Source organism: Ursus maritimus, unplaced genomic scaffold, assembly GCF_017311325.1.
Source record: "Ursus maritimus isolate PB19 unplaced genomic scaffold, ASM1731132v1 scaffold_48, whole genome shotgun sequence".
Classification (NCBI taxonomy): domain Eukaryota; kingdom Metazoa; phylum Chordata; class Mammalia; order Carnivora; family Ursidae; genus Ursus; species Ursus maritimus.
This window is the reverse complement of record NW_024426641.1, coordinates 39,115-54,470: the sequence shown is the minus strand read 5'-3', so window position 1 is coordinate 54,470 and position 15,356 is coordinate 39,115. Positions and strand designations below refer to the sequence as shown.

Here is a 15,356-nt window from a genome sequence, read left to right as displayed (position 1 = left end):
GAAAGAAAGAAAGAAAGAAAGAAAGAAAGAAAGAAAGAAAGAAAGAGATGGTTCAGGCTTTATAGATGAAAAAGTGACCCAATCTGAGTTAAAGAGTCAATAAATGTTTTCAGAGCAGATGCCATTTAAACTGAGTCTTGACCAGTAGGAATAAGTCAAGCAAGCAGAAATAGAGGAAGAGAAATTTAGGTAGAAAAAATACTGTTGGTAGGAGCACAAAATTTCAATCCAAGAAGACTGAGTAAATGTCATTAATTACACTGATATAAAAAAAAGAGGAAAAAAGTTTGTGAAGATGATAGTTTTAGTTCTGAATTAAGTTAAATCTCATTTTGCATAAATGAAATGCCCACAGGGTCAGGGCATTTGGATTTGGGACCATATCTACGAATTTAGCAATCTTTACCATGTACAGAGTAATTGATGTGGGACTAGAGGAAGTACAGAAGAACAGAAGTAAGTATAGAAGTTCAAATATTAAACTCTAAGAATCCTCCCAAAATTTAAAGAGCAGAAGAGGCAGCAGAATGATAAGAAATGCCAAAGATCTATGGAACTCATGGAAAGAGAATGTCTCAAGAAACATAGGTAGTTGGCAATGTGAAATGACTCAGAGAGCAATTAATATGAAGAATCAAAGTTTGAGAACTGACAATTAGGGTGTTGTTGATCTCAGCCATTTTCAGCAAATGTGGAAATTGGGGTGGGGGAGGAAGAAGCCAGATTATAGTGGGATACTGGTGAGGGGGAGCCAAAAATGAAGAGAATGGTAAAACGGAAGTTCAAGAGTGGAGAAATGAAAAGAAGAATAACCTCTGAATTATGCTCCCTATGGTTTCTCATTACTAGTGTCTGTGTTTTCTCATTACTAGCAATGTCACAGTAACGGTTATATACAAAGCCTGTTTCGGGACACCTGGGTGGCTCAGTCAGTTAAATGTCTGACTTGATTTCGGCTCAGGTCATGATCTCACGGTCATGGGATCAAGCCCCGTGTCAGGCTCTGCACTGAGTGTGGAGCCTACTTGAGATTCTCTCCCTCTCCCTCTGCCCCTCCCTGCCCCAACTCATGCACTCTCTCACTCTCTTTCTGTTGAATGGATAAATAAATAATCTTTTGATAGCTGGAGGAAAGGACAAATGAATAAGGGGGCTCAGAACTGATTTTTTTAAAGTGAAGAACCTTGATATTTGACCGTTTGTATCCTGAGAACAATGAATTACTGAGGCATGCCTCAGATGAATTTATGAGATCTGTCTGGAAACTCCACTCTATTTTACAGATAAGAACCTGAAGCTTAATAAAGGCAAAATAACTTGTGCAAGATGACACAGCTGAGTGCCTGAACTAGAATTAGAAGCCAATTCTATCTGATTCTGTCAGAGTCCAACTGCCTAACTACTGAGCAACGCAATCTCTCACCATTCTAACTGGTTTTAGATTTACTCTCCTAAGAGTTTGTAAGTATTTTAGGTAGCCATGGCTTTCCACCTGTTTCCCATGTTTTCCAAGCTCTCAACAAGCTTTGGCTAGAAGTCTTTAGGATGGGAATCTCCTTATGACGTTGAAAGCATACAAAAAGCCCATATTAGTCCACCTATGGCCCTAACATCTCTTAAGAAGCTTCTCTTTTCCGTGCCCGTATCTCTTCTGAACAATCTGGGTCTTTTTTCTCTCTCTCTTTAAAAGGAAATAGACCCCAAGAGCAAGCGACCTGAGAAACCAGTGTATTCTTCCTCCTCCTTTATCCCCAATAAGCTTCTAACAAAGATTCAGTTATGAGAAGGGAGGCTCATATCTCCTACTAACTGTGCTCCCTCTTCCCTATTCATCTCCTTTCCCATGTACTGGTCAAAGGCTTTGACTCCTGGCCTTGCAGCATCTAACACAGCACCATGCCCATTACGGGCACCCGGTAAATGTTCAATTAATAAAACAGTAAAGAATGAGTAAATGATGTCTTTATTACATAAATTAAATCATTTTCATAAGCTTATCTATCACCTATTAACTTTTTAAAGGGCCAAACTCTTTCTCTTCTAAACACTTTTAAACATATTTTGAACCACACAGCTATTTCTTTGTGGTAACAGCTACAAACAGTAGCAGAGATAAATCCATGCTTAAGACTTAAGGGCAATTTAAGCATATTTTCAGAAGCCTAAGAGACACATACACCTTTAAAAAAAAAAGATATTCCCCATTAGTTTATCTTTTGTAACTACGAAGGATTAAATGATTTTATTTTAAGTCTTTCCTCCTATTAAGATGCAGTTAAGAGAGGTGGTGTACTGCTGCACACTGGTGCAAACGTTCCCAAAATCTCAGTGGCTTAAATAACAAAAGTTTCTAATTTCTCATACTATATATCCAATGTGGGTCAGCAGCAAACTCTGCTCATGTGCTCTTCCCACATCACCTATTTAGGCTGCCATTTCCACGTGCCATGCTTCAAGAGTCACAACAGGAAACACAAAGGACACAGAATGTCTCAAACCTGCAATTACTTGCTCCACTCAAAACCTACCAGTTAAAATGAGTTAACAATTGCAAAGAATCCAAGAAGTGTGATCTACTCACACACAGAAAGGAAAGAGACCATAAGAACTTGTGCGCAAAGGTGAGAACACCTTATAGGCTAGAATAGGTGACATTCCTTCCAAATAGCAGCCAAGTTGTAAATGGGATTGGCTACGGAAATTTGGCAGAGCAAATTACTGCCATGAAAATTGTAGTGAGGCGGAATGAGGAAAACAAGTTCTTGTGGTTTGATCTTTTTCAAAATATAAATCTTATCATGTCATTCTCTTTCTTAAAACCCTCTATGGCTTCTCATAGATGAGAGAAATCATATAATATTAGTCTTTCTCTGCTTGACTTATTTCACTTAGCATTATCTCCTCCAGTGCCGTCCATGTTGCAGCAAATGTTGAGAATTCGTTCTTTCTGATAGCTGAGTAATATTCCATTGTATATATGGACCACAACTTCTTAATCCAGTCATCTGTTGAAGGGCATCTCGGCTCCTTCCACGATTTAGCTATTGTGGACATTGCTGCTATGAACATTGGGGTGCATATGGCCCTTCTCTTCACTACGTCTGTATCTTTGGGGTAAACACCCAGTAGTGCAATGGCTGGATCATAGGGTAGCTCAATTTTTAACTTTTTAAGGGACCTCCACACGGTTTTCCAGAGTGGCTGTACCAACTTGCATTCCCACCAACAATGTAGGAGGGATCCCCTTTCTCCACATCCTCTCCAACAATTGTTGTTTCTTGCCTTGTCTATTTTTGCCATGCTAACTGGCGTAAGGTGGTATCTCAGTGTGGTTTTGATTTGAATTTCCCTGATGGCTAATGATTTTGAACATTTTTTCATGTGTCTGTTAGCCATTTGTATGTCTTCATTGGAAAAGTGTCTGTTCATATCTTCTGCCCATTTTTTGATTTGTTTATTTGTTTCTCGTGTATTGAGTTTGAGAAGTTCTTTGTAGATCTTGGATACCAGTCCTTTATCTGTAGTGTCATTTGCAAATATATTCTCCCATTCCGTGGGCTGCCTCTTAGTTTTTCTGACTGTTTCCTTGGCTGTGCAGAAACTTTTAATCTTGATGAAGTCCCATAAATTCATTTTATCTTTTGTTTCTCTTGCCTTTGGGGATGTGTCATGAAAAAGGTTGCTTTGGCCGATGTCGTAGAGGTTGCTGCCTATGTTCTCCTCTAGAATTTTGATGGATTCCTGTCTCACATCGAGGTCTTTCATCCATTTGGAGTTTATTTTTGTGTATGGTGTGAGATAGTGGTCAAGTTTCATTCTCTTGCATGTAGCTGTCCAATTTTCCCAGCACCATTTATTGAAGAGACTGTCTTTTTCCCACCGGATGTTTTTTCCTGCTTTATCAAATATTAGTTGCCCAAAGAGCCGAGGGTCCATTTCTGGGCTCTCTATTCTGTTCCATTGGTCTATGTGTCTGTTTTTGTGCCAGTACCATGCTGTCTTTGTGATCACAGCTTTGTAGTACAGCTCGAAATCCGGCATTGTGATGCCCCCAGCTTTGTTTTTCCTTTTCAACAGTTCCTTGGAGATTCGGGGCCTTTTCTGTTTCCATACAAATTTAAGGACTGTTTGTTCCAGTTCTTTGAAAAATGTCCTTGGTATTTTGATCGGGATAGCATTGAAAGTGTAGATTGCTCTGGGTAGCATGGACATTTTAACTATGTTAATTCTTCCGATTCATGAGCATGGAATATCTTTCCATCTTTTTATGTCTTCCTCAATGTCTTTCAAGAGTGATTTATAGTTTCTAGAATATAGGTCCTTTACGTCTCTGGTTAAGTTAATTCCAAGGTAACGTATGGTTTTTGGTGCTATTGTAAATGGGATGGATTCCCTAATTTCTCTTTCTTCGGTCTCGTTATTCGTGTATAGAAATGCAACTGATTTCTGAGCATTTATTTTGTATCCTGCCACGTTACTGAATTGCTCTATAACTTCTAATAGTTTGGGAGTGGCTTCTTTTGGGTTTTCCATATAGAGTATCATGTCATCTGCAAAGAGAGACATTTTGACTTCTTCTTTGCCAATTTGAATACCTTTGATCCCTTTTTGTCGTCTGATTGCTGTTGCAAGGACTTCTAGTACTATGTTGAATAATAGTGGCGAGAGTGGGCATCCTTGTCGTGTTCCTGATCTTAAGGGAAAGGCTTCCAGCTTTTCCCCATTGAGAATAATATTTGCAGTAGGCTTTTCATAGATGGCTTTTATGAGATTGAGAAATGTACCTTCTATTCCTACACTCTGAAGGGTTTTAATCAGGAAAGGATGCTGTATTTTGTCAAATGCTTTTTCGGCATCGATTGAGAGGATCATATGGTTCCTGAGTCTTTTCTTGTTGATATGATGTATCACGCTGATTGATTTGCGAATATTGAACCACGCTTGCATCCCAGGTATGAATCCCACTTGATCGTGATGGATAATCCTTTTAATGTACTGTTGGATTCTATTAGCAAGTATCTTGTTGAGGATTTTGGCGTCCATATTCATTAGGGAAATCGGTCTGTAATTCTCCTTTTTGAGGGGGTCTTTGCCTGGTTTGGGGATCAAGGTAATATTGGCCTCATAGAATGAGTTTGGTAGCTTTCCTTCTGTTTCTATTTTTTGAAATAGCTTTAGGAGAATAGGTATTATTTCTTCTTTGAATGTTTGGTAGAATTCCCCAGGAAAACCGTCCGGGCCTGGAGTTTTGTTATTTGGAAGGTTGTTTATCACTGACTCAATTTCTTCATAATTAATTGGCCTGTTTAAGGAATCAATTTCTTCCGGTTTCAATCTTGGTAGTTTATAGGTTTCCAGGAAGGATTCCATCTCTTCCAGATTGCTTAGTTTATTGGCATATAGCTGTTGATAAAAATTTCTAATAATCCTTCCAATTTCAATGGTGTTCGTCGTGACCTCTCCTTTTTCATTCATAATTTTAATAATCTGGGTCCTTTCTCTTTTCTTTTGGATAAGTCTTGCCAGTGGTCTGTCAATTTTATTGATTCTCTCAAAGAACCAGCTTCTAGTCCTGTTGATCTGCTCTACTGTACTTCTGGTTTCTGCTTGATTGATTTCAGCTCTAATTTTGGTCAACTGCTTCCTCGTGCGTGGATTAGGCCTGTCCCTCTGTTGCTGTTCCAGCTTCTTGAGGTGAGAATATAAAAACTGCATTTTAGATTTTTCTATTCTTTTGAGTGAGGCTTGGATGGCTATGTATTTCCCCCTTAGGACTGCCTTTGCAGTATCCCATAGGTTTTGGACTGTTGTATTTTCATTCTCATTGGTCTCCATAAATTGTTTAATTTGATTTTTGATTTCCTGGTTTATCGAGTCATTCCTGAGCAGGATGGTTCTTAGTCTCCAAGTGTTTGAGTTTCTTCCAAATTTTTCCTTGTGGTTGAGTTCCAATTTCAGAGCGTTGTGGTCTGAGAATATGCAGGGGATAATTTCAATCTTTTGGTATCGGTTGAGACCTGTTTTGTGTCCCAGAACATGGTCTATTCTTGAGAATGTTCCATGGGCATTAGAATAGAATGAGTATTCTTTGGTTCTGGGGTGTAGTGTTCTATATATATCTATGAGGTCCAACTCGTCGAGTATGGCATTCAAAGCCTTTGATTCTTTGCTTAGTTTTTGCCAGGGTGTTCTGTCTATTTCTGAGAGTGGAGTGTTGAGGTCCCCTACTATTAATGTATTTTTATTTATATGTCTCTTTATTCTGGTTAAGAGTTGGCTTGTGTATCTTGCTGCTCCCCTGTTGGGGGCATATATATTTATAATTGTCATATCCACTTGTTGAATACTTCCCTTAAGAATAATATAGTGCCCTTCTGCATCTCTAACTATAGTCTGTAGTTTAAAATCCAATTTATCTGATATGAGAATTGCTACCCCAGCTTTCTTTTGAGGTCCATTTGCGTGAAAGATGGTACTCCATCCCCTGAAGACAAAGAAAAACTATCCAGAGGACTAACCTGAGAGAAAGAGCAGCCAAAACACAGCAGCAGACTGCACATAACATACACCAGAGACACTTCCTGAAGCAACAGGCCCTGGACATTATATGACCTCTTCTTCATAAACCCATCACTCTCAGGAGCAGGAAACATAATAGCCTTTCATAACACACAGAAGACAGAAACCTAGACAAATGACAAGACAGAGGAATTCACCCCCTAAAGAAAGAACAAGAAGATATCACAGCCAGGGATCTAATTGAACAGATACAAGTAATATGCCTGAACCAGAATTTGAAGCAACAATCATAAGGATACTAGTTAGGCTTGAGAAAAGCATAGAGACACTGGGGGTACCTTAATGCAGACATAAAAGAACTAAAAACTAGTCAGACCAAAATGAAAAATGGTGTAGCTGAGATGTGAAACTGACTGGATATAATGACAAGGATGGAAGAAGCAAAGGAACAAATAAGTGATACAGGAGATAGAATTATAGAATATAATGAAGCTAAAAAGAAGAGGGAAAGAAAAATACTAGGTCACCAATGTAGACTTAGGAAACTCAGTGACTCCATAAAGTTTAATAACATTCATATCATAGGAGTCTCAGAAGAAGAGAGGAAGAAGGGAGCAGAAGGTTTATTTGAGCACATTATACCTGAGAACTTCCCTAATTTGGGGAAGGAAACATCCAAAGCCAAGAGGCACAGAGAACTCTCTTCAAAATCAACAAAAACAGGAGGAGTTAAGATGGCGGAGGAGTAGGGGTCCCCTTTATCAGCTGGTCCCCTGAGTCAAGCTGGATAGGTACCAGACCATCCTGAACACCCACAGAATCAGCCTGAGACGTAGGAAGATACATCTGGATCTCTACAAATGAACATCTCCAGCGCTGAGTATTGAGGTATGAAGCGGGGAGCCGTGAATCGATGCACAGATATCAGAAGATAAACGGAAGGGGGAGGGAGCCGCCGCGTTCGGACACCGGGAAGCGGATGGGCCCTCGGACTGGCACCCGCGAGAGAGCAGACTGAGACCCTGAGCCGGGAAACGCGCAAGACCAGTCTAAAAACCAGAGCTTGGGAGTGCACGAACCACACTGAAATGGAGCTCTGGAGCACGCCGGGCAGCTGGCGGCTGGCGGTGTTAGAAACACAAAGGACAGAGACTTACTGGCCCTGGAAGTGAGGGCTGGGACGCTGGCTGTGGGGCACACATCCCCGGATGCTGCAGGGTTTAGCAGCACCAACAGAAACAGAGGTAAAGTGGTCAGAACATCAGTGGAGAGTGGTCTGTGATCCCTCTGTTCTGAGACAGAGGCTGGGATTCGGCTACTGCTTCTCTGACTCTCAGAAGAGGCACAGAAACCGCCAGGGAAAGCCACCAGAGAACAAAAGCCTGGAAAGACCAGCTCACAGTGTGCCCATCCCCATCCCCCCTCGCAGGGACAGGGAGACTCTACCCAAACAGGCCTGCCTGAGTATCGGCGTGCCAGGCCCCACCCCCAGAAGGCAGGCTGAAAAATCAAAAGCCCACATCCCTAAGGTCCCTATAAAACAAGTGCACACTGCCTGGGTTAGTGTCAATAATTTGGGCTCTGGGCAACCCCGCAACCTCTCCTCATCAGAATGAAAAGAAGGAGAAATCACCCCCAGCAAAGAAAAGACAATGAGTCTGTGGCTTCTGCCACAGAACTAATGGATATGGATATAACCAAATTGTCAGAAATGGAGTTCAGAGTAACAATGGTCAAGATGATGTGTAGACTTGAAAAAAATATTAACGAAAATATTAACGAGAATATAGAATCTCTAAGGGTGGAAATGTGAGCGAATCTGGCAGAAATTAAAAATACTATGAATCAAATGCAGTCAAAAACTAGATGATATGACGGCTCAGTGAATGAGCAGAAGAACAAATCAGCAAATTGGAGGATGGGTTAGTAGAGAGAAAGCTAAGACAGAAACTTGGTCCAAAAAATCCAACTCAAGAATGTAGGTTACGGGAGAACTGACTCAATGAAACGTTCCAAAGTCAGAACCATCGGCTTCAACAAAGGGGTGGAGAAAAACAGAGGTCTAGAAGAGATATTTGAACAAATTGTAGCTGAAAACTTCCCTAATTAGCAAAGGAAACAAGCATTTGTGACCAAGAGGGCAGAAAGGATCCCTCCCAAGCTCAACCACGACAAACCTAGGCCACGTCACGTCACTGGGCAATTCGCAAATATTAGATCCAAGGACACAGTATTGAAAGCAGCCAGGGCAAAGAAATTTCTCACATGCCAAGGCAAAGGTATCAGAATTACGTCAGACCTGTCTACACAGACCTGGAATGAGAGAAAGTGTTGGGGGGTGCATTTTTAAAGCTCTTTCAGAGAAAAACATGCAGCCAAGGATCCTTTATCCAGCAAGGCTGTCATTCAGAATTGATAGAGAGATAAAGACCTTCCAGAATCACCAGACATTGACCAATTTCATAACCACGAAACCAGCTCTACAGGAGATATTAAGGGGGGTTCTATAAAAGTAAAAAGGCCCCAAGAGTGATACAGAACAGAAAGTCACAATCCATAGAAACAAAGACTTTACAGATAACATGGTATCATTAAAATCATATCTCTTGATAATCACTCTCAATGTAAATGGCCTAAATGCTCCCATAAAACACCACAGGGTGGCAGATTGGATAAAAAGCCATGACCCATCCATTTACTGTCTACAAGAGACTCATTCTGAACCTAAAGATACATCCAGACTGAAAGTAAAGGGATGGAATACCATCTTTCATGCCAATGGACCTCAAAAGAAAGGTGGGGTAGCAATTCTCATATCAGACAGATTGGATTTTAAACTAAAGACTATAGTTAGAGATACAGAATGGCACTATATTATTCTTAAGGGATGTATCCAACAAGTGGATATGACAATTGTAAATATATATGCCCCCAACAGGGGAGCAGCAAGATACACAAACCAACTCTTAACCAGAATAAAGAGACATATAGATAAAAATACTTAATAGTAGGGACTTCAACATCTATATCAGCAATAGATAGATCACCTAAGCAGAAAATCAACAAAGAAACAAGAGCTTTGAATGCCATACTAGACGACTTGGACCTCATAGATATATATAGAATACTACACCCAGGAACAAAAGAATACTCATTCTATTATAATGCCCATGGAATATTCTCAAGAATAGACCATGCCTGGTCACAAACAGGTCTCAACCAATACCGTAGATAAAAAAAAAAAGAAAAGAAAAAAAAAAACAAGAAAAAATACACAATTTATATGGTAAATTGCCAAAGATAAAAGGATGAATGGAGAGCAAACTAAAAGGGGAAAAGAGAAAAAAGAGCACTATCTTTTTTTCATTTATTTAACAGCTATGTATTTTGATCATATTGTATGTTTTTGCCATGGTTATTGGGGAATAAAAAAATACCAAAAAAGAGGAATAATATATTCATGATGAACCCAGCATAAACCAACACTACAGTCATTCAATAAGTGTTGGTTCTTCTGTCCTTCCCCTGCTCTTAAGGAATTTTATCTGTTTTTGGAAAGACGATATATACATGTGAAACAGAAAACACTTAATGTCTGAATAAAATGCATCATTTATGTTAATTCTTATCTAGAATCAAGCATCTTTCTGCATTTATGCTGTGTCACAGATATTCAGGTATTCATTGTGAAGTAAAAATTACACGCAGAGTACAGCCACTGTGGAAAACAGTACAGTGATTCCTCAAAAAACTAGAAATAGAATTACCATATGATCTAGAAAGATAGGCTGCTGGCTATATATTCAAGAGAATTGAAAGCAAGGCCTCTTTTTTTTTTTTTGAAAGCGGAATCTTGAAGATGTATTTGCACACTCATGTTTATGGCAGCATAATTTACAATCATCAAAACAGAAGCAACCCAAACATCCATCAACAGATGAATGGGTAAACAAAATGTGATATGTATATACAATGGAATATTATTCAGCCTTAAAAGGAGGAAATGCCTGAGAATACAATGCTAAGCAAAATAAAACAGTCACAAAGACAAATATCTGTATGATTTTACTCATATGAGCTAACTAAAGTAGTCAGATTCGTAAAAACAGAACACAATAGTGTTTGCCAGGGGCAGGAGGGAAGGGGAAGGGAGTTGTTTATTGGGTACAGAGTTTCAGTTTTACAAGATAAGTCTTGGAGATCTGTTGCACACCAAAGTGAATATGCTTAGCACTTACTGTAAAAGTGGTTAAGATGGTAACTTTTATGTTCCATGTTTTACCACAACTTTTTATAATTCCACAAAGTGTCTCCAAATGCTAATTACACTCTGTACAGGTTGTCTTACTCAGATAATAGTGCTTAGCAACTGGACTCAATTTACTGATTTTCTGTCTCCACTTGCACAAGGAGATCTACTGGAAGTGGAGGAAGAGATAAACTCTCATTTCTATATGTCCTGGCTACAGAAACATGAGAAAAGACTCTAGTAGCTCGAGCTACATGTTTGTCAGGGTCAATGTATGGACTATCTTCCAATTAAAAGTTTGCCTGAAAATACTAAAAATTTCCTTTGGGATGTATATGGCTAAATATACAGGAAATTAAATTTAGATCAAAGGTCATAAACAGAACTTGCTCAACTAGCCCTGACAGAAAACTCGGAGTGACAAAACTGTCAGTTTTCATAAAATAATATGTTAAAAATAAGAATTAACATAATGATGTATTCTATTCAGGAATTAACCATTTTCTATTTTAGTGTATATGGCATCTTTTCCAAAAATAGGCTGTAAGTTCCTAACAGCAGGGGAAGAGCAAGAGAACCAACACTTATTGAATGACTTTTAAGAGTTAATGTTTTTCAAAAGTAAATTTCTTGACATTTAACCAAAAAATCCTATCGAGGAATGTGGAAATTTAAATAGGTTTTGTCACAGTGAAAAATGATGCTGAGATATAGTTTAACATATTAAGTTTAATTTGAGGGGAATATGTCCAAAAGGTAATGTTTTAGGGAGAGTTAAAAACATGGGGCTGAAAGTGAAATAAGAATTCAGGCCTAAGAATACTGATTTGAGAAGCATCACGAGATAGGTGTATGACAGGATTGTTTCACTCATTTAGAAACTAATGCTGGCAACTTCTGAAAAATGTGTTTAGGAGAAAGGACAGCCAGAGTAAGAGACACATCATGAGAGTTTGAAGAAAGGAGGAAAAATTAGAAAAGAGCCATTGGTTAAAGGAAGAAATTAAGAAAACATTAGAAGGAAAAAACCAAAGATGATGTACAAATAAAATACACAGAAAATTTTTAAAGAATACGCAATTACTGTTTAATAAGCATGTTTGAAAAATTAAAAAGTGGGTCTGGTCCACGTGTATTTTAGAATATAAGAATTTGCTGGCTGTGTGTGCTTAGCTAACTCACTAAAACTTTCCCAGCCTCAGTTTCACCATCACCACTATCTTCATAGTATCATTAATGTACATTATCTCATCAAGAATGAGATAATAGTTGTAATCACTCTGTCCCTGGATCCGGGTGGAAAATCAGCACAACCTGGTAGTTCAGTGTGCAGACTATGGATCAGGCAGCACTGGGTTAGAGTTCTGGCTCCACAATACACCAGCTGTGGAATTTGGAACAATTTATCAACTGCTCCAAACTTCAGTTTCCTCATCTGCAAAATGGAGATAGTAATGGTACCTATCTCAAAGGGTTGTTATGGGAATCAAATAAAATAATGACAAGGCTTGGCACCTATTAAGTCCTCAATTGATAACAACTATTATTTTTAGAGGGGCAAGGGGCAGATCAAGAGGGAAAGAGAGAGAATCTTAAGCAGGTTCAATGCCCAGATGGGAGCCCAAGGCAGGGCTTGATCTCACAACCCTGAGATCATGACCTGAGCCAAAGTCAACAGTCAGACCCTCAAGTGACTGAGTGACCCAGGCCCCCGATGCCAGTTATTATCTATTATTATCATAGTTATAACCAAGTAAAACAATGTACATTAAATGCTTTTTAAGGTAGAAGGTGGTAAAATAAAAATATTTGTGACTTGTTTGCATTTTCAAGAGTCAGAAAAAAACTGACCTCTGACACAAGAAGAGTCATCTACTCTCTGGAACAGAGGTGTTGGAAGATGAGTACAGGGACAGAAATGTCTTGAGAAAAGAAAGGTAGGTGTGGAGGTTTGTGCCAGAGGAAATTTTGCAAATTAATAAAAAACTGTAAGTGTGTTATCTGCTGGAAATGGCTTTGAGAATTTGAGAACTGTAGAGAAGGTTAAATAAAACCTGGCTTAAAATTTAAATTTAACATAAATTTTATTATAGTAGCTATGTAACTATTCAGAACCCTGTTCTTCACCTATAAACAAAAACTAATTACTCAGCTTCTCAAAGTATGGTGTAGATAGTGCCCTAAGCAAACAAGTTTTTGATTAGAAACTCCTAAATGAGTTTTGCAACTTTTTATTTCAGTTCTTTTTGTCTAGACAGAGTAAATTTACATGCTTTTTAATACACATGGATATGAAAAAAAAATGATAGCAGATATCTTCTTGGAGAGATGTCATCTGTTCCACTGCTAAAACCATCTAAGGAAACTTGAGGCTTGAAGGAAAGCAGACACTGGCACTAAAGATTTAGAGACTGATGATGCTAGTTACAGTGATCCACAAATTCAGTATATTGAAGGGAACTTGACGGCATCCTTAGTTACTGCAGTTACAATGGTAGTGCTGATTCCCTCCTAAAGGCTCCTCAACTGTGAGCTAACACAGCCTTTCTTCTCACTCTGAGACCAAGAAAGGGATGGAAATGAGGCATCACTGCCAAATTACCAGATATGATGCAAGATCCAAAGTACACTCAATGTTCAAAGTGAAACTAAAAATAGAAAATGGAGAAAATGATACCTGAGGCATTGGTTTATAAGGTAGGCTAGGAAAGTACAGAAAGAGCCTGAAATGGAGCCACAGAGAAAATTCTCCTACATGAGAATTAAAAAAAAATAATTCTTGTGAAGAGCCAAACTCTGTCCAATAGAAAATCTAATTTGAGTCAAATTGACAGAAAAGAGGCATTTGAACCAATTCAACAGAAAAGGCTTAGCTTCTCCTAAATGTTCCTGAGCTCCTCCTTCCATTCTCATCAGTGACTTTTTCCTTTGTACCTTTATAGGCAGCAAAGGTTAGCAATGGAAAACCAAACCTTTCTGACAGAATTCATTCTGTTGGGACTAACAGACATCCCAGAGGTCAAACCTGTAATCTTTATATTTCTCCTCCTCACCTACATATTCAGCATCATTGGAAACCTGACAATCATCACCCTTACACTACTGGACTCCCACCTCCAGACTCCCATGTATTTCTTCCTCCGGAATTTCTCCTTCTTAGAAATTTCCTTTACGACCACTTTTACTCCCAGGCTGCTGTTCAGCATCACAACTGGCAACAAGACCATCAGCTTTGCTGGCTGCTTCACTCAGTATTTCTTTGCCATCTTCTTTGGAGCCACGGAGTTTTACCTTCTGGCCGCCATGTCCTATGACCGCTATGTGGCCATCTGCAAACCCCTGCATTACCTGACCATCATGAGCAGCAGAGTCTGCACCCAGCTGGTCCTCTGCTCTTGGTTGGCTGGATTTCTAATCATCGTATCCCCAATCATCCTGACCAGTCAGCTGGATTTCTGTGCCTCCAACATGCTGAATCATTATTATTGTGACTATGGACCCCTCCTAGAAATATCTTGCTCAGACACAAGACTGCTAGAGCTGCTTGACTTTATCTTAGCAGTTGTGACTTTGGTGGTCACCCTGGCACTGGTGATTCTCTCCTACGCAAACATCATCTGGACCATCCTCAAGATCCCCTCTGCTCAGCAAAGGAAAAAGGCCTTTTCCACATGTTTTTCCCACATGATTGTCATCTCCCTCTCTTATGGCAGCTGCATCTTCATGTACATAAAACCCTCAGCAAAAGAAGGAGTTGCCTTCAATAAGGGAGTAGCTGTGCTCAATAACTCAGTTGCCCCTTTATTGAACCCATTCATTTACACTCTAAGGAATAAACCAGTAAAACAAGCTTTCAAGGATGTCACCAGAAAGATTATGAGTATTTAGTTAATGTAAGAACCTCAGACTCAAAGGAAAATCTGAACAATATGAATTAAATTCCTCCCCAGGAAAACATAAGGACAGCTGCTCTAATCCTCTCCTTATTAAAGCATCATCTCAGATGAATTTATCATAAGGAGGTGTCACAGTTATCTTTCAAACCTGCCAATGAGGGGTAACTCTTCCCAAAACAGAGCTCACACATTTATTTCTAGTTAATAGACTTTTTTAGCTGGACATTTGAAAATGTTGCAAAAAATGTAAGACAATTCAACTCTTCACATCACTTTGAGAATATAATTATTTAAAATAAAAATACATTATTTGTCTAAGAAGAAATGTGTTTATTACAGTTATTTTAAAGCAAATTAATATATAGATATTTTAAGTTCTGTTTTGATTTCTAATACAATTTTTAAAGATATAAATAGAAAACCTTAGTAGATTAATTTTATAGGAAAAAGATGTCTCTAGATAACACTGGTAGTCTAAGAAGGGAGTATCTGGATAAAATTACTAGAATGTCATAAGACTGATAGTCCTGGGCTGACTAGTAAAGTTTAGTTTTATATGTGACGTTCTTAATCTAATCAAACTCTTTCAAAAAATTATCCAAACAAATTATCAGAAATACTAGACACTTTCCAGAAGATGCTAGTAATTACATCTTGCAATAAAGCTCTACTCTTGCTATGAAAGCCATCTT

General features: G+C 38.8%; 1 protein-coding gene across 1 annotated transcript; it reads left to right on the top strand.

Annotated features, from left to right (window-relative positions):
- The first annotated feature begins 13,726 nt into the window (after nt 1–13,726).
- Nucleotides 13,727–14,656, top strand: LOC103678911 (olfactory receptor 6C4-like). Its single transcript, XM_008708339.2, has one exon. The coding sequence runs from the start codon at nt 13,727–13,729 to the stop codon at nt 14,654–14,656; it is 930 nt and encodes a 309-aa protein (XP_008706561.2).
- Nucleotides 14,657–15,356: the final 700 nt, after the last annotated feature.

Excerpts from the sequence above, each read along its gene's own strand:
- LOC103678911 (XM_008708339.2), top strand. The coding sequence starts at position 13,727 with ATGGAAAACCAAACCTTTCTGACAGAATTCATTCTGTTGGGACTAACA.